We start from the raw sequence: 20,186 nt of genomic DNA, 5'->3' as shown, positions 1-20,186 counted from the left end.
ATATAAATTAATGTCATGAATGATACGGTATTGAAACAGTATTGTTTGAACTGAGAAAATTATTTTTCTGTGATAGTCAGCTTATGTGACCACAAAAAAATATGTAACATCCTTCAATCAAACTCAAAACCACGCCTATATTTCACACCTGTCAAAAAGTGACAGCCGGAAGTCCCGCCTTCCACTTCCGGCGGAAGTCCCGCCTTCCTTAACCGGATGTTACGTCACGTCCTTAACCGGAAACCCCACCTTCTACTGTAACCGGATGTTACGTCAAATCCTTAACCGGAAGCCCTACCTTCTACTGTAACCGGATGTTCCGCTTTCTACCTCCAGGGGTCGCTGTCCCGGCCCTCGGGAAAAAAAAAAAAAAAAAAAAAAAAAAAAACTGCCCCCCTACATCCGGAGTTCACCCACCCACCCCCGCATCCGGAGTTCACCCCCACCCCCACAGCCGGAGTTCACACCCACCCCCCACATCCGGAGTTCACACCCACCCCCCACATCCGGAGTTCACACGCACCGCCTTCACCCCAGCCCCGGTTGTCATAATATCAGGCCCTCTCTCAAGCCTCAATAGTGATTGAATCCTTTTCAACATGGCGTCAGGAAGAACCAGCATTGAACCCATCATTGCTGAGACACCCGTCACTATCTGGCATGATCAGAGCGATTTTTGGCAAGCTCAGCATACCCCTCACAAGGCTACGCTGTTTTTATGCAGAACTCAGATGCCTCCGAGCCAGCGTCTGCAAGAACAATGGTCTTTGGAGCCCTATGGAGCCCGCGGTAAATGGGGGTACGTCTTCAAATATGAAACCGGGGAAATGTACCTCTTTCAATTGGATGATGAAGGTGACGAGCTGCATACTATCAACTCCTTGGGCATGCTGACATCAAACGATTGGGCTGTTCTGAAACTCGTCATGCTTCGCAAACTAGCCCCTGAAGAAGCGAATCCAGCAGCAGGCCCTTCAGTGAGACGAAAAACTAGCTTCATCCGACTAAACCCCCAAGAACCTATTCCAGCAGGGCCCTCTGTGAGACAACAAGTCGAGGATGGAATCAAGGATTCACCCCCCGCTAAACGGCCACGTCAACAAGTCGAGGATGGAATCAAGGATTCACCCCCCGCCAAACGGAGCAAACAGCCACGTCAACAAGTCGAGGATGGAATCAAGGATTCACCCCCCGCCAAACGGAGCAAACGGCCACGTCAACAAGTCGAGGAAGGAATCAATGATTCACCCTCCGCTAAGCGCTGCAAACGAGTGCTGACCGACCTGAATGAAATTGACAATGATTCAGGAAATAGGATCTTCTCAGCTACTTGGCAGTCGAAGACGGGGGTTAGCGGTCGATGGTTTTTCCGTGCAAGTCTCAAAAAGGCTCAAGATAAAACACAGACTGTTATGTTCATGCTGGATTATTATAATTCTCAATGTGGAGTCTTCAGGACATTGCTAGCCATTCCCTTTGATGCCTGGCGTGATAAGATGATTGCAATATCAGACCAGATTTCAACGCTTTTTCGCGATTGCCGCAACTGGAAGGACATTTTGGGGGTCAAGAAAGCGCTTGCATTTTAGACCCACCCCTCACAACTGCCAATACCACCCCTTCAACGTTAACCACGCCCTTCTCTGTATATAAATAGCACGGGTCCCTGGACGACGACAAATTGCCCCCGGAGCTGTACCCCTCTCCTTCAACCGCAGCCTCACCAAGAGAAACACCATGAAGTGGTCCGGATCTCGCCCTGAAGGCCTCGACCTATACCAAGAGATCTTTGTTTTAAGGAGTGACAATTCCGTGTTTACTCCCTCGCTACCTCAGATGGCGACCGTGGATGAAGATTCACCAGTGGTGAATCTTCCTGCCTCCCCGCCGCTTTCCCAAGACCTGCCCTGTGGCCACGGAGATCCGACACCCCCGATGGAGCAAGCCCTTGAGAGTCAGAGGGAATCGGCCTCGGCACCCCCGTCGCCACCTGCGGACACGCAAGCCCTTGAGAGTCAGAGGGAATCGGCCTCGGCACCCCCGTCGCCACCTGCGGACACGCAAGCCCTTGAGAGTCAGAGGGAATCGGCCTCGGCACCCCCGTCGCCACCTGCGGACACGCAAGCCCTTGAGAGTCAGAGGGAATCGGCCTCGGCACCCCCGTCGCCACCTGCGGACACCCTGCCAGACGATGAGAGCGGCGCAGATGAAAACGATGGGTGGATTCGCTTCGGTTTCATCAAAGCGGTGAAAACTGTGCTGTATCGCCTTTTGACCGCTGCGATCAGACAATACATGCACGAAATGTGTTACGGAAGCGTTAATAACCGTCCTAGTCAAAAAGGGCATGGACGCTTGAAGCTGCTTGAGAACGAGCTCTACGAACATAACTACTATGGTATATTGCGAGTACTTTATAACGAACGTTTCATGGATGCAGTTCAACAGTTTCTAGCCGCTCGCAACATCCATCATGACAACGAGGCTGTTAATGCTGTCATACAAGCGTATCTGTATGAATTAACGATGGTGAAGCGTGTATTTAATACAATATATGGCGGGTATGATCGGCTGGTTGAAGAAAACTGTGAACTAAAAGAACAGCTTGATGCCATCACAGACTACTGGCGAGGGTCTTGAAACCAATGCATACATGTTTTCTCATGTCTTTTTATATATTAAACTAGTTAGTGACATCGTATTAAAAAAGAGTGTCTGTTTTATTTTCTACATCTTTTCTTTATGTATATAAAAATGTTTTTTTTTTTTTTTACAATTACTTAGTGGTATAATAAATGAATGTAATTTCTTTCCTGATTATGTTAATAAAAAAATATATAAACCCTGAATACAGACGTCTTCTCCTTCATTTAGCATCACTACATGTATGTGGTAAGGTATGGCTGAAGAAAAGTTAATGAAACGTGTATATTACACACCTGCCCACCCTGGTTCTTTTGGCGGAGTAGATAGATTACAGAGGGGTATGGAAAGTGAAACTGGTAAGAAGGTCCCAATTGAAAAGGTTCGAGACTTTTTATCAGAACAAGATGCATATTCTTTACATAAACCAGCGAGAATAAGATTTCCTAGAAATAGAGTGTTCGTCACCAGACCTCTAAAACAGTTTCAAGCAGATCTTTGTGATATGCAGAGTTTATCCAAAGAAAACGACGGCTACAATTATTTATTAACCGTTATTGACGTATTCTCCAAAAGAGCCTACGTCAGAGTTTTAAAAAGGAAAACAGCGTCCGATGTCGTAACAGCTTTCGAGTCTGTTTTAAGGGAGAGCGGGGTTCCAAAGAAACTTCAAACTGATGACGGTAAAGAATTTTTCAACAAATCATTCAGAGCGTTAATGGATAAAAACGGAATTGAACATTTTTCCACAGCTAGTGAAATAAAAGCCTCGGTGGTTGAGAGGTTTAATCGTACGTTAAAATCAAGAATGTGGAGATATTTCACAGCAAACAACACTCTCCGCTATGTAAACGTGCTTCAGGATCTGGTCAAAAGTTACAACCACAGCTATCATTCGAGTATTAAAATGGCCCCTGTGGAAGTCATTGCTACTAACGTTTTTCAGGTGTTTCAAAATTTGTACGGGACCAATTCCAAACGCTGCACAAAACTCAAGATGGCGTTTAAGCAGGGTGATCATGTCAGAATATCGAAAGTGCGTGGAGTGTTTGACAAAAAATATGAACAGAGTTTCACGGATGAAATCTTTACAGTTACAGAAGCGTTACAACGATCGCCTCCCGTATTCAAGCTGAAAGATTTAGACGGAGAACCCGTCCGAGGTTCTTTTTACACGGAGGAGCTTCAAAAGGTAAAAATGTCGAAAAACAAAATGTATCAAGTGGGTGAAATATTGGGCAAACGCACCGTTCGGGGGGTCAGACAGGTCTTAGTACGATGGAAAAATTGGCCTGAGAAATTCAACACCTGGGTGAAAGCCGATGACCTGCGTGATGTATAAAGCAAGATGCTGCTCTCCGGAGGGTTGAGATTGCACCATGGATCGTATGGCCGAGGACCAAGGGTTTCATCTGACGCTACCATCCAATGCAAGCGTTGATGTTTTTAAGGATAATAGCATATCTAGTTTCCGGGTGGATTTAGCCGAACCTATTAATTTACAAGGTCACTGGCAGGTGGCTTTAACGGAGGTTTCATACCCTCACACATGGCATAACGTCCCCTCAGAAAATGCTTATTTTGAATGGCGGAAAGCGGATGAGGAAAAATTCCAGCGCGTACAGATTGGAAACGGTTACTACAGTAATTTGAATCAGCTTATCACAGAGATTGAAGCCCATCTGAGAAAGATAGATTCTGATATTTATTTCAAAGTCAACCGAACGGCCAATATACTCCAATTTCAAGCCGGAGCTCAGAACCACCTACGTTTTCCCGCTCCAATTGCATACATGCTCGGAGTGGAACCAGGAAAATGGGTCAAATTCGACCACTGGCACGCCCCTAACCCTATCGATTTTAGGGCTGGGTTCTACCATCTGTTTTTATACAGCGACGTTGTTGCCTCACAGATGGTGGGCGACATTCATGCACCGCTATTGCGAACCGTTCAGGTCCGAGGTTCTTTTGGGGATATTATAACTGAAATCTTCCATAAACCGTACTATATTCCTGTCGCCAAGAAACACATTGAGAATATACAAGTTGAAATTAAAACGGATCAGAACACCCCGGTGAAATTTACATACGGAAAGTGCATTGTGAAGCTGCATTTCAGACCCGCTGCCTCACATCGAGCGTTTAGATGAAAACAGAATATGCATATAAAAAACACTGGACTGCGGCTGGAATCATTCATAGCAGTGCTTTCAGTCGTATCAGCACCGCTTAAGCGCTGTAAAACGCGAGAAGGAAAATAAATAAAAAATCTAGAAAACATGGTTTTCCTGAGAGAGGACCCACACCGTTTCATATCCTATTACCAGAGCCAGGTTGGGGGCGCTTTACCTGGTTTCTATGGCGCTCCTGTTATGTACGGGCGGGGGATTGGATCCATATTTTCAAAACTATTCCGTTTCGTATCGCCCCTAGTTAAATCCGGCTTCGCGATAGCGAAACCCCATCTGAAGAGGGCGGCCACAAACATTGCTTCAGACGTCATAGGTAAAGCAATGACCAAAATAACAGGTGTGAATAACCAGGAGGGGTCAGGGGTGATGGTTTTGTCGAGAAGGGCTAAAAAGCGACCTCCGGGGCAACGTGCGCAACGTGCTTGGCGCTCACATAAACTCGCACCGCGGAGGAAGAAGAAGCCAGTTCGCAACAGCAAGCCTAGGAGTAGGAAGTCTGCTGCGAGCAAGGATATATTTAACTGATTTAGTATTTTAATTAAAAAACCAATCATGGCTCTTTTACATCAGAAATCATCAGAATGTACCCTGGCCGAACTGGATCTTTTCACGGTCCCTATGACTCAACTATCTGTGGAAGATAAGATTTACACCGAAATACTACCGGTGTCAGCTATTACAGACACGGGGCCTATTGAGTTCTTTATCCCCGGAGATGGAGAAAAATACCTGGATCTGAACGACACGTTACTTCATGTCCGTCTTAAAATTACCAACGCGGACGGGAGCAATCTTGCTAATGATGCTGCCGTCGGACTGATAAATTACCCTCTGAATACAATGTTCAGTCAATGCGACGTTATGCTGGGAGATAGGTTAATTTCACAGAGTAGCGCGACTCATCCTTACAGGGCCATCATTGAAACATTACTCAATTACTCGGAGGATACTTTAAAGAGTCAATTTAGCGCAGGTCTCTTTTACAAGGATACAGCTGGAGCAATCGATTCTATTGTTATGTCAGATGGTCCTAACTTGGGTATGAACCGCAGAGCTTCATTCACCGCTAATTCAAGGGAATTACACCTGATGGGACCGCTTCACGCTGATATATTCTTTTGCGAAAGACTCCTATTAAACTCTGTCGACATGAGAGTTAAATTGACCAGAGCTAGCGATGCATTCTCTCTGATGGGACCTCGTGATTCAACCTTCCGACTGAAAATTCTAGGGGCTTCTCTATTTGTGAAAAAAGTTTCAGTCTCCCCGGCTATCCGGCTCGGTCACGCTTCAGCATTAATGAGAGGAAACGCTCTATATCCACTTTCCCGCGTGAACGTGAAAACATATTCTATCCCAGAAAATTCCAGGATATGTACACAGGAGAATCTGTTTCTGGGTACTTTACCGCGATACATAGTTTTAGCTCTGATTGATCATGAAGCGTTCACAGGCCGGAGAAGCATGTCACCTTTCAACTTTAAGCATATGGATGTAGAATATTTAGCTCTCTGCAAAGATGGCAGACAGGTGCCTGCCAAAGCGTTTCAACCTCAATTCAATAATGGTATTTCAGTGAGGGAATATTACAACATGTTCACCGCTACAGGTCGTCATTTAAAAGACCTTCCTTTAAGCATTGCTCGTGAGGAATTTAACGAAGGCTACTCCCTGTTTGTTTTTAATCTGAGCCCGAGTGAGGACGCTGACGCTCTATCCCCGGTGTGTAATGGGAATTTGAGACTGGAAATGAGGTTCCGAGTTCCTTTGCCTCACACTACCACCCTCGTTGTGTACGCATGTTACGATTCAATTTTGGAAATCGACTCAAAAAGGCAGGTCTTGGTGGATTTTTATTAAAAACATGGATAACCACCAAATCGAGAATTTGATGCATCATCTCCTGGGGGATTTATTTCACGGCGTCTGGGCATCTGATCAACTCCCCCTGCTGAAGCGCACATACGAAGGACCGGCCTATTTCATCGTAAACACTCATCCTTCACACATGCCTGGAGAACACTGGCTAGCTTTGACTCTGGAAGAGAATGATCAAGCCACCTTTTTCGACTCTTATGGATTCAGCCCTGATTTTGAATTTTATCCACCAAGCATAGTGACATTTTTGAAAGATAGATCCTCTAAAATATTGTATCATAATCGTCAACTTCAAGACACTCTATCCGTCGTGTGCGGTCATCACTGTGTTTATTATCTGTGTCATAAAGCCTGTGGGCTTTCAGTGCATGACATACTGGCTACCTACCGCGATGACGTTTATGAAAATGATGTCATGGTTTATGATTTTGTGCAAAAGTATCAGAATTGTAATAAAAATAGGGCCTCGTGCTCGTTTATTCACGGAACCTGCTCTTTACAAATGTTTAAAGATTGTTACAAGCTGTAACTTGTCTAAAATAAAAACACTGTTCACATGAATAATTTTAAACATTAAAGTTTTCTTTATTACAAATCCATTTCTCCAGTTTTTATTTCATACAGACTTTTAGGGTGAAAATTTCAACCATGCAGGGGTTATGTTGACTCTCTTGCTTCGAGCACGGCCATTTTCAGGGGCGGGATGCTCAAAGTCTATTCCGGAGAATTTAGGGGACAGCACAATTTTTCCTTTTCGTTTCACGACGGGCTTATCTTTGTTCTTCTCCAATACACTCGCCTCTGCCATGCCTCTGTATTGGTCACGAGCTTGCGGATTACTGACTGACGACACGGGGATGTTTAACTCCTTCAAGACAGCCATGAACGGGATCCAGCCTACAGGTTCCTGGGTTTGTGTTTTCCTCTTAAAGGGGAGCAAAAGATTTTTCAGCAAATCAACCAGATGTGAACCCCCCATCACACGATCGCGATAAACAAATTCGCCTTTCGAAGTCCAACTCGTACCGACGTGCATTAACCTTCTCAGTATGTATTCAGCATTTTTGCGATCTCTGTTAGGCAGAGCTCTTAAAACCTCGATAGCGGTCTGATCCAATTCAGCAGGAGAGGCTGTAAAACCGTTAGAAGCAGAGCCAGCCTCATTATTTCCAGGCACAGGGTCACGTTGCACATTTAAAGTCACCTGGGGTTCGTCCTGCTGACCCTGCTTCATCAGAGTGAGATATCTCTGTAACAGAGCGTTGTACCTTTTAATTTTTTCATAAGAACTCAGTCCCGGTTCATTCAGTATCTCTCTCATTTTGGAGTCCAAATCCTCTTCGGCCGTCTGTCTGATGGAAGGCTCTGACGGGATCAAACGTTTGAACTGATGCGGTGAAACCAGATACATCTTTTGTGCAGTCCTAAGAGACATTTTCTCTCATCTCCTGATGACACCTCCCAACACCTCTCCTAATAAAGGCGCGACGACGCTCAGCAAGGGAAGAATAAACCCGCCTGTCTGATTTTTCAGAACCGACTGCTTGCGTTTTAAACCGGTTCTTTTATCAGCCAGCAGTCTGAGGATTTTTTTCTGCTTTGCCAGTTTTTTGTGTTGAAAAGGAGATATTTTCACGCTACCCTTTAGGACATTTAGAGCAATTTCACATAAGGCTTTAAGAAAGTCAGGTGAGCAATGGGTTAGAATGTCCTTACGTTTCTGAGGCGTTGCTTGACAGAGCGCCCTAAATAGGGGAACATTTCTTCTTATGCGAGATGACATGATAAATTAACTGCAATTTAGGAACATACACAGTTGGCCACTGACCTGGGAGCATTCCGGTTCTCAGTCTGAAACGATCTGGACAAGTGGGAGTCAGATCCACGATTAAATACCCATGAGGATCTTTGGTCGCGTCTTGAAAACTCTCCATAAAGAAAGTTTTCTCTGACGGAAATATCTGACGGGCTAAGATATTTAGTTGCAATTTATCTCTAGGGTTTTTAAACAACACCATATAATTAGCATTTAAACTGATGGTACGGCTGTATTTACCTTGATGAAACACATTCTGGCTTAACATTATGACACTCATATTTTTATGATGCCTATATTGAGTGAAAATTTTCACCACTTCCGGATGGTCCGAAGCCTGGAAAATTACATCATCTAAAATAACCAAATGATTTTGATCAGGAGGAAACAGATTTTCATCATCAAAAGAATCAGGTAGTCCTTCGATGAATTTAATCTTTTTATTCATTTTCTGCAATTCAGAATACATACTTTGAAAACAGGTGTAAATCCAAACAATATTTACAGGAACAATATCCATAACATGGTTACAATTCTGCAAAACAGTTTTAACAAAAAAAGATTTTCCACAGCCACTCGGCCCTGCTATTAGAAGTGAAAAAGGGGTTTTGAATCTAGGATCGAATTCAACCTCCTGTGTTTCATGGGAGAGAGACATTTTTTTTCTTCCCCCACAGTTAACCTTTTAATAGCCAAATGGAAGGGTTGTCCCATCAGGAAAAAGCCTTCTTTTATCATAAACGACGCGCACCTTTTTCTGAAATGCTGCATTTTGAAGCTGGAAGCTCCTTTTATTCCTTCTGATGGTGTGCTGTGGAGCCTGTAAAACATCCCCTGTAGAACCTTGCAGATAACCTTCTACCAGGTCTTTCACGCTGTCAAAATTCACCCTCTCACTGCACTGATGAGTCTGAGTGATGCCTTTAAACTTCATCACCACTTGTTTTCGGTGTCTGGTCTGGTAAGCGTAGCTCTTTGGGCCTGCAGAGACATACTCTTGTATAAAATCACCTGATAATTCATCAGTCAAGTCCCCCAGAAGGTTACCGAGCTTGAGGGAGGTCTGACCCGGTTTAACCACATAGATCAGACTGTCGGTGTCAATGTACAGAACGCGGTCCTGAAGTTGTTCAAGACAGGTGTACAATTTCAGACGAGCATGAGCAGTTGTAAAGGCTGCAATGAAGACGTTATTCACCTTGTTGGGTGGAGAAATACAACGCTTGCTGTATTTCCACTGAACCATGCACATTTCATCATTCAGGAAGTGAAAGTAGCTGACTGCGTATTTACCTGAAAAAAGGAAGTTAAAAAACTCTTCGGGCTCGCTCACAATGCTTGTCTGAGCCAAATCATTTCTCTGTGCAAATTTGCCCCAAAAACTGTTCAGACACAATTTAGCAACTTGTCTTTTAGCCGGATTCACCTCAATCTTACGTACATCTAGTTGGATGCCCTGCTCACGTTTGTAGTCTGCCACATATTTCAAACGACTTTCCTCATCCGTAGCTTCAGCGGGAAAACCTGAAGCTTCCTGTTTACCCTTCAAAAAAGTGTGGATATATGGTTTAAAGATTGAACTGCTCTGTTTTTCAAAATGCCAGACCTCAGTGATTTTAGCAAGCCTATATCCCAGCTCAAGAGCCTTGTTGAATTCCACACTTACCCATACACCTGTTAGCGCTCTCTCTTGGTCAGAGTGGGTACAAGGGCCCGTCTGGTAGTTCAACTCAGCGCAAGCCCGGCACAGTGTGAACACCAGTTTACCGGTAGCGGTCCTGTACGGCAAAACGGGAAAAAACAGACCACGAGGCGGGTACACGGTCGCTCTGATAAGTCCAAAGTAGCTACGGGGATCGTCGAAATCTTTGCATATGATTTCGGGATGGCCTAGTGGATAGCTGCAGCTAGCATTCACAAACGGATACAGAGATGTGAAGTCTACATAATGCACAGATTCTTCGACCCCTGCAGTGTACCTCAGCCTGAGGGCACTGGTTCTACCCCCAAACAGAGCGTTCCGCGGGCAAAGAGGTGCCGGGGCACTGAAACAGTCCAGAAACCTTTTGAGACCAGAGTGTGACGCCTTCATTAAATCCCAGCTATGCTCCCACATAACCTCCAGGCGCACCCCGTAAACCGACTGCAATACCCTGGCTCTCTCGATGGTAGCTGCATGGAACCTTTCATAGCAGACTCCTCTGAGCGGGCACGTCTGGTCGGCTGGAAAACATTCAGGACAACCATGGTAAAAGCAACCATTAAACTCAAATACAGTTCGAACGCCTCGGACCTCCGCGTATCCGTCCACATAATACGGCCCCAGTTTCATTTCACCTCGGTTAAGAGCATGTTGAATGAAAATGCCCCGTTCAGCAGCTACCCACTCCAGCCATTGAATGGAGGCGTCTGAAAAAGTCTTGCACTGACGCCGATAATCCACAGGGGAAGGTATGGCTAGTGTGTCGGGCGGAAGAAAATTTGCTGTGAAAACATTCATACAGGCTGCTGCTATGGTGATGCTTTTAAAAGGATCGACGTTTGTCTCTTTAAAGAACTCTTCTCTGAATTTCACACAAGCCCTGAAGAGAATTTCCACATCATTCTGACAATAATAGAGAGCTTCTTTTTTAAAGTCAAAGGGATGCTTAGAGGCCTCGTTGTACCAAACGGAAAAACGCTCCTGCTCAGCAGGGCTCATATGCTCCACAGCGTAGAAGCTGGGTGGAGGGAGCGGGCCGATGTAGTTCAATGTCTTCTCAGAGGAGAACAAGTGAGGGAAAAAACCCTTACAGTGATCAGTAAAACCTAACGCTTTTGGCATTTGACTGAGTTTCATTGTAAGGAACGATAGACTGTCTATAAATTTAAGACTGTAATCAGGCTCAGTAAAACAAAGGATTTTACTCCCCTGTGTGATCAAGAACGGTTTGATGCCGAGTTTAACCATCTCACTTAGAATCAAGTATGAGTCAAACCCACGACTGTTGTGGGCAAGAAAAGAATGACCTCTGAACCGAGGTTTTCTAAAATGAAGCAGAAAATCCCTGACGCAGTTCAAACCATAAGAACACCAAACATCCCCAGCCAAGGTTTTTGTGCTTACAAGATACGGGATATGTTTTCCAGTTTGATCTGTAAAAGTTTCAAAATCATAAAAAACTAGCTTATCGCGGAGTTGCGCATCAGTCAGGGTCGGTTGAATATAGCACAGATGATCGTTTAACGTGACATCTGCACCGTGAGGCACTTTCTGACGACAGACCGTGCACTTTGTTGAACAATCGTGGGGCTTGCTCTGTCCACCTGCGGCTACAAAATAAAGCTGTTTACACACAGGGCAGAACTTTGTCGTGTCACAGTTACTTACGAGCTTACCAAGTTTAGGTCTCAGTGTGGGTTCTCTGTGTTTAGCTAAGCAGATGGAATTACGACAGATTCGTTTACAATCTATGCACTGCACAGGGCTGTATTGCTGGAGAGTACAATTTGAGTCGAGGCATACCGAGCAGTGACCCTTACAGCTATGCGTGCCAATGTTGTCGTAACCGCTAAAGCAGTACCCACAAATGTGCCTCGAGCCTGTGAAACCTGTGAGACTCTTTATTCCATAATAATGACTTTTGAACAAAAGCAGGAAAAGGGGATTTGAACGATCTGAAAAGCCTGTCTGAAATTTACGAAGCACTGCCTCCTTGTCGTCTTTAAAGAAAACAACAATTTTCCTATTGACTATCTCTTCAAATTTATGCACGTCGCTGAAAGTCACAGGAGTTTGCTCAGTGAGGCCGGCTGTCCGTTGCCACAGCGAGGCTTGATGCATGGCTTGGGCGTCTGTAAAAGCAGGGTTACAGAGATGTGCTAGACTGGCAGCAAAGCAGAGCTGATTAGAAGCATTTTCAACAATATAGAGGTGACGTCTTTTTTTATGAATCAGCTCACAGTCCAACGTCTTTGTCGCCTTACGTTTAGCACCGCCGTGAGGGTTTCGTACAATCTGAAGTACTATTTCCAAGTTTTCAGGTCCTGGCAATTCTTCATTAGACTGTGTTAACTCGTCTAAAAATTCCAGAAATGCAGGCAGAACTGAATCACCGTCATCATTTACCTGAACCACTGTATGACGGGAAAACCCTTCGCCGCTTAATTCAAGCTGTACAACATCATTGCGTGATGCTGAACGTGTAACAGAGTCCGCCAGCTCTGTGAGAAGATGATAAACCTGTGTGTAAAATTCGGCGGGGTTAGGAATTTCACCGGGTCGTGAAGCTGTCACGCTGAAAGGACGTCTTATTTCTGTTACATTAAATCGCTCCCGTTGAATGCCGGGGTTAACAGCTGGCTGAGACTGACTCGTGCTTGGCTGATCCTCTGGGTTAGACGTGGGAACGACAGATGGGCTCGAGCATGGCTGTTGAGGGGAACTGGATGAGGGATTCTGCAAAACAGTATGCGAAGAACCAGACCGATCATTTTCACCTCTTTCACTTTGATTTAAATGACCACCTTGCTGCTGCTGCGGGAACTGAAGGCTTGTAGGATTGGAGGTAAATGTTTGAGAGACAGAAACATTTAATTGATGGATAGCTTGTTCTAGTGATGATAAACGCTCATAATTCGAACCCGAGTGTGTATGACCCTGCTGTCTATCTGGTGAATTACCTGGATTTAAATCCGCAAACCCCAAACCCTGCTGAACCGGTATATTCCGGAGGTCGTTAACCATTTGGGTGATATCACTTAAAACATTTGTAACTCGTTGTTGAAATTCTAGCGAGTCGTTCAAACACGTGATTGATTGAGAGAAAGAATCATTTAGCTCGCCAACGGTTTGTTCTAACCATAGAAACCGCTCAGAATCCCAATCCGGATCAGTCTGCCCCTGAAGTCTGACAGGAGATCCTGGGGTAAGATTTACAGATTCGGTTGCATGCTGAACAGGGAGATTCCGAAGTTGATTTACAGCCTCAACAATTCCATCCAGAGCCTCTCTGATTTGTTGACTTTCCATTTTTTTTTTTTTTTTTTTTTTTTTAAAACAGGTTACAACTTAGCTGGTTAACGGTACTGGCATCGTCGGGTCAACCAGTTCAACCATCAGAGTCTCGCAGTAATTCAGAAGCGCAGCAGTTTTCCGGCGGTAGAGGGCAGCTTGACGTCCCGTAGCAACTGGCATATGCGTTACTGCCCATGCAGCGGCTGTAATAAAAGAATGAAAAAAAAAAATATATAATTAATTTTATCGTACATAATGAGTATTGAATAAAAAAAAAAGTATTATATTACAAACAAATTCTTTGAAAGCATTGAACTTAAGATGTACCATCAATAATTGGACCAGTCGCATCCGCTTTGATGATTAACTGCTTGAAGTTTTGCTGAACTCTCAGGACTGACGAACACAGGCTTCTGAGACTCCGCCTCTTCTTGTGTTTTCCTGCGTCACGGCGGATGACCTGTGCTACTACAAATTAAAATAAGCAGACGGTGACAGAGTTTTAAAACGGGGGTAATACACGAAAAGAAAAAGATGACAGAAAAGAATAAATAAAAATAGGCTAAGGGTTACAAGGGCTGCAGTTTAGAACTGCAACCCTACCGTTTCACTGCCAATGTGTTACCAACAGCACCACAAACTCACCAGGGTGCTGAGCAGATGAGGCAGGACGAGACCGATCATGTGCTGATGCTTCTGATGCTGCTGTTTCCGCTTCTGCTGCTGCTGCTATTAGCTCGGCGTCATTATTCTGGTGTACAGACTGAATTGTTACTGTAGAAATAGTAAGCAGGGAGAGACAACCTTTTTTAAACAAGGTAATACATGAAGAAGAAGAAATGATAAATAAATAATAATAACATATAGCATAGAACACTTGCATGCTTACCGTCCGTCTGGCCAAATGTATCGGGATGAGGCTGTATTCCAGCCGTAAAGAGTGCTTGAGCAACAATGTCACGGTGGGGTGTTACTGTGGGTAAATGAATAAATACACTAAATGAGCCGGACTAATTCAGAAAATGTACCATCAGAGTTAGTTTGAGACTTATAATAGTTAACTTACGTGCTGCAGGAAGCGTTGTCCCCTGATTAACGTTTCGAGGGAGGCCGTGTGACGTGGTGAGCCGGGGAGCTTCCTCGGGGAAGCGATCGTGGTGCTCTGATGTCTCTGGAGAACTTATTACAACAACTGACCCGTTATGTTCTTCAGTCCTCTGCCGCTTTGGTGTTGATGTGTTCTGAGCAGCTATTTCTGCTGGGAGCCTCCTTTTAGCTAAACTCAATCTTCCTTTACGGGGCGTTTGCGTTGTGCTCGATCCAGGTTGTGTCACCGCTGGCTCTTTGCGGAACACACACGGTTTGACTGGCTTCGGACACAATCTTGCTTCACTGGGCGTTTGTGCTCTGCTCGATCCAGGCTGTGTCACCGCTAGCTCTCCGTGGAACACACTTGGGTTGAATGGCTTCGGACACAATCTTTCAGCGCGGGACGTTTGCGTTCTGCTTGATCCAGGCTGTGTCACCGCTAGCTCTTTGTGGAAGTCATTCTGATTTGGCTGGTTCGGACAACCGTAACGCTCGTCAATTAACCCTTTGTCGGTAAGATCTGGAATACAGAAAAATAACAATGGTTGAAAGATAGTATTATTATTTTAAAGACTGTGATTTTAATAAAAATATACTTTAATACAAGGCTGAATCACATCTTACCAATATCCGTTAGTGTAAAATCTAGGTCTTGTAGTTCAGCAGTTGTTGGCGCTGAAACAAATAAATAAAATATATTGTAATAACAGCAATGGAAGATATATACTTCTGCAAGCAGGCCACAATGACTGAAACTGCTATTCAAAGCCTTACCTCAGAATTCAGACTAAAACTCTAAAAACAGCAGAGGCCTGTAGTTGCCCTCTTATAACACACAAAGCCCATCCACCAAACAATGAAACACATAGCAATAAAAACAGGTAACTTGAACAATAAAAGTGCTAGCCCCTTATGCTAAACACAGCCTTTCACCCCTGAATTTGTGCTAAAACTCTAAAAACAGCAGAGGCCTGTAGTTGCCCGCTTAAAAAAACACACAAAGCCCATCCAGCAAACAATGAAACACATAGCAATAAAAACAGGTAACTTGAACAATAAAAGTGCTAGCCCCTTGTGCTAAACACAGCCTTTCACCCCTGAATTTGTGCTAAAACTCTAAAAACAGCAGAGGCCTGTAGTTGCCCGCTTAAAAAACACACAAAGCCCATCCAGCAAACAATGAAACACATAGCAATAAAAACAGGTAACTTGAACAATAAAAGTGCTAGCCCCTTGTGCTAAACACAGCCTTTCACCCCTGAATTTGTGCTAAAACTCTAAAAACAGCAGAGGCCTGTAGTTGCCCGCTTAAAAAACACACAAAGCCCATCCAGCAAACAATGAAACACATAGCAATAAAAACAGGTAACTTGAACAATAAAAGTGCTAGCCCCTTGTGCTAAACACAGCCTTTCACCCCTGAATTTGTGCTAAAACTCTAAAAACAGCAGAGGCCTGTAGTTGCCCGCTTAAAACACACAAAGCCCATCCAGCAAACAATGAAACACATAGCAATAAAAACAGGTAACTTGAAGAATAAAAGTGCTAGCCCCTTGTGCTAAACACAGCCTTTCACCCCTGAATTTGTGCTAAAACTCTAAAAACAGCAGAGGCCTGTAGTTATAACACACAAAGCCCATCCAGCAGAGAATAAAACTCTGTTAAAAACACCTTAAAAAGCGGCTAAAGATAAAATTAAAGCAGTAACTTACCAGCGAAAATCTCGTTGAACTCCTGGGTCGACGTCAATCCCGCATTAAGGACCTGGGCTGCAACAGATGAAGAACGACCTCCGGACATGATGCACGTTTAAGCCGCCTGTGTCTGTGAAAGGGGTGTCCACCGGACGCCTTATAGCAAAGGTTTGAATTGAGGGCGGGATTCACGCAGGTACCCCCAGGTAGCCGAAACAATAGCCACATCGTCCGATCGTTAAACCCCGCCAGCGACATGTTTACTAGGCCAGGATGTCGCGACAGCTGTACACTAGCATAATCGACCATCTCCTCAGCATTGTTTACAGATTGCTTCGTCACGACCCCGCCTAGTCTCATCCCCCGTATAGGTGTTTGAAATAGCACCTTGCACGGCGCAGGGCGGCATAACATCCCTTGAATTCTACAGACGGCAGGATGTGTCCCGCTGGGTTTAAAATTTGTCTGAATAAGGCGCTTCCTGGCAATGTTGATTGGAAAAGGCGCAATCCTTTCACGTCACGGTCCCCGCCCGTCTCGCCACCCGAAACGGTGCTTGTTACATAACGGTGCTTGTTACAACACTTGCTCTGTGTGGGGCGGAAAACCATCCTTTGAATTCTACAGACAGGAAGGATCATGCTGGGTTTAAACTGACCACGCCGTCTCGAAAGTCTGATCGAATAAAACTCTGATCTGATGTGGATTGCAAAAGATGCAGCGGTGTCTGGAACTAGCGGTGCGGGCTAGCGGAGCAAAACTCCTCCCCTAACAGACCAGCTGAACCGCTCACATTCAATTCAGCGTCTTGCGGAGAGCTGTCGGATTTCTCTGCTTTTTAGCTGTGCCGCGTAGAATCTGCTCCGCTCTGTAAAATGCTTTTAAGTTAAGATCGGGTTTCTCTGCTTTTTAGATGTGCCTTAAAGCTGGTCCGCTCTGTAAAATGCTTTTAAGTTAAGATCGGGTTTCTCTGCTTTTTAGATGTGCCTTAAAGCTGGTCCGCTCTGTAAATGCTTTTAAGTTAAGATCGGGTTTCTCTGCTTTTTAGATGTGCCTTAAAGCTGGTCCGCTCTGTAAATGCTTTTAAGTTAAGATCGGGTTTCTCTGCTTTTTAGATGTGCCTTAAAGCTGGTCCGCTCTGTAAATGCTTGTTTTTGTTTAAGTTAAGAGCTTACCGACTGCTTAGAGCGAGAAAGTAAAGAAAAAAAAAACTATCTTGCTGCTGTTATTAGCAGAGCGGCGCGGAGACTGGGATGTATGGAGAGTTGGATGTGCCATAACGGAGACTTGCTGTATGGAGGGACAAATGTGCCTAAATACTGCAGTATGAAATACTGCAATGTGAAAGTTTTATATTCAGAGTAAAACACACACACACACACACACACACACACACACACGGATAAAACAAGAGTTGTCAAAAAGCATTCCATCATACCGTTTAGTTATAAGAAAACCCCAGAAAAACACATTTCCTGACCATCGATATATTGCATAAATTAATTACATAATTAAAATGATTTAAAAAACATATAATGATAATTGATATAACAAATAAAAAAATAATATTTTAAGCGTGGTTGAAGGGAGGGGGTTTCCGAGGGCCGGGACAGCGACCCCTGGAGGTAGAAAGCGGAACATCCGGTTACAGTAGAAGGTAGGGCTTCCGGTTAAGGATTTGACGTAACATCCGGTTACAGTAGAAGGTGGGGTTTCCGGTTAAGGACGTGACGTAACATCCGGTTAAGGAAGGCGGGACTTCCGCCGGAAGTGGAAGGCGGGACTTCCGGCTGTCACTTTTTGACAGGTGTGAAATATAGGCGTGGTTTTGAGTTTGATTGAAGGATGTTACATATTTTTTTGACCACCAAATGGCTACATCAACAGCTATTCAATCCAATTAAATTTTATTTATGTAGCTCCAATTCATGAAACATGTCATCTCAAGGCACTTCACAAAGTCAAATTCAATCAGATTACACAGATTGGGTCAGATTATACAGATTGGTCAAAAAATGATCCAGAACGCTGCTGCCCGCGTCCTCACTAAGACTAAGAAAGTAGAGCACATAACCCCAGTTCTAAAGTCCTTACACTGGCTCCCTGTATCTCAGAGAATAGACTTTAAAATACTTCTGTTAGTCTATAAATCCTTAAATGGCTTAGCACCTAAATACATCACAGACTTGTTATCAGTGTATCAACCCTCCAGACCACTAAGGTCTTCTGGATCCAGTCTACTCCACATACCTAGAACCAGAACTAAACATGGAGAAGCAGCATTTAGTTCCTATGCTCCGTTTATCTGGAACAAACTTCCAGAAAACTGTAAAAGTGCGGAAAGCCTGAGTTCTTTTAAATCAAGATTAAAAACACATCTGTTTAAAATTGCCTTTGACTGTTCTAGTTAAACAGTTTTACTGTTTTTAATGTTCTTTTTTGTTACTACATTCTATCCCTACTTGCTTTTATTCTATTTTCTATCTACATTTTATTATTTTGGTATATCTTAATCGTGTAAAGCACTTTGTATTGTCTTGTACTGAATTGTGCTATATAAATAAATTTGCCTTGCCTTGCCTAGAAGAAGAATTTTAAAGGTATACAATGCAACCGGGGTTGATTTTCCAGCGAGGCTCCCCCCAGAGGGCGAAAGTAAAAGTGCACTGTCATAATGATGCTCAGCTGTTCTGGTTTCTCCGTCAAGCCAGGCGCGGTTGTTTTGAGCTTAGCAGACAGGCGAACGCAACGAAAAGTCGAAAAAACGGTAGTACAAACAATGACTAACACAGTGAAAGTATGAACATCAGGCTTCCCGCAGTGCTATCTTGGCGAGGCAGCCGCCGCGGCAGCGTCTCGCCAACATAAAAAAAAAAAATAATAATAATAATAATAATAATAATAAAACTCTATATGCTTGCATGTTTATTTGAGGTTAACACGCGGTTCTTTGTTGCTTTCGTGCGTGCATATAGTGAATGGCAGGGCAAAAACACATGGAGTTCTCGGCGTAAAGCAAGACGAGACTTCTGAGCCTGTGGGTGCGGGCCGAGGGCTCCTGCAATGCGGTACCGCGCGCGAGCTATTTTTAGAAACACAACGTCACGATGACGTCACATCACGTGGTACGCAGTAGGGCATGCTTGCATAGTCCGCCGCTGTGTCGCTGTAAAAGAGACGTGCGTTACCCTTGGTTTTACTCGGTAAACAAATGCTTTTTCCAAATCTAAGACCATGGTTTTTAAACATTGTTGCTATGGAACGTGCAACAGCGACTCGAGGTACGCTGATCGGCCGCATATGAAGGATGTTTTCTTCAAGACTGCCAAGGAGAAATGTGTGCGCTGGGTACACCGGTGCGGTCGGCCTACATATGTAGCAAGCATTTTGTCGGAGGAAAGGGCCCAACCGAAGAACATCCTGACCCAATTCCAGCGACATCAAGTCAAGGTAAGAGTATTTTGGTGGCCGACATGTTAATAAAGAAGCGCCTGCTACCATGATCGCATATAGGCTGTCATGGTAGCAGGCGCTAACATGATAGCCTGCTACCAGGATAGCTTACTCAAAAACATTTCAAATGAGACAAACATTAAACATATACCCATTCCTGGACGGTGATTGCAAACAACAACAAAAAAAAACGGCCGACGCTGCCTTGATCGCCGCGCAGGAAAAAAAAAACAAAGCTTACCGTTCATCAACTCGGACAGTTTTCCGGTTTTTTAAGCCCTCGAACCTCAAGCCATCGTTTGAGCTGAAGGTTGGTGTGTTCTTCGACAGTGCGACCAGTAAACCGTGTGCCTGGGACATCGTCTTGGGAAAGTTTAACGGCTGTAAAGTCGGTCATATCTGTTATCCGTGCGTTCTCTCCTGTA

General features: G+C 44.3%; 1 protein-coding gene and 1 long non-coding RNA gene across 2 annotated transcripts; one reads left to right on the top strand and one right to left on the bottom strand.

The window, feature by feature from the left end:
- The first annotated feature begins 1,719 nt into the window (after positions 1-1,719).
- On the top strand, positions 1,720-2,654 carry LOC118562208 (protein IQ-DOMAIN 14-like). Its single transcript, XM_036134490.1, has 2 exons — positions 1,720-1,961; positions 2,022-2,654. Exons 1-2 carry the CDS (start codon positions 1,738-1,740, stop codon positions 2,638-2,640), a joined length of 843 nt encoding a protein of 280 aa, XP_035990383.1. The 5' UTR covers positions 1,720-1,737; the 3' UTR covers positions 2,641-2,654.
- A 12,297-nt stretch (positions 2,655-14,951) lies between these two features.
- LOC118562206 lies at positions 14,952-15,457 on the bottom strand. Its single transcript, XR_004930517.1, has 2 exons — positions 15,239-15,457; positions 14,952-15,134 (listed from the first exon to the last, which is right to left on the bottom strand). It is a non-coding gene; the product is annotated as an uncharacterized LOC118562206 (long non-coding RNA).
- Positions 15,458-20,186: the final 4,729 nt, after the last annotated feature.

Source organism: Fundulus heteroclitus, unplaced genomic scaffold (assembly GCF_011125445.2).
Source record: "Fundulus heteroclitus isolate FHET01 unplaced genomic scaffold, MU-UCD_Fhet_4.1 scaffold_83, whole genome shotgun sequence".
NCBI lineage: Eukaryota > Metazoa > Chordata > Actinopteri > Cyprinodontiformes > Fundulidae > Fundulus > Fundulus heteroclitus.
This window is presented reverse-complemented; position numbering and strand designations above follow the sequence as displayed.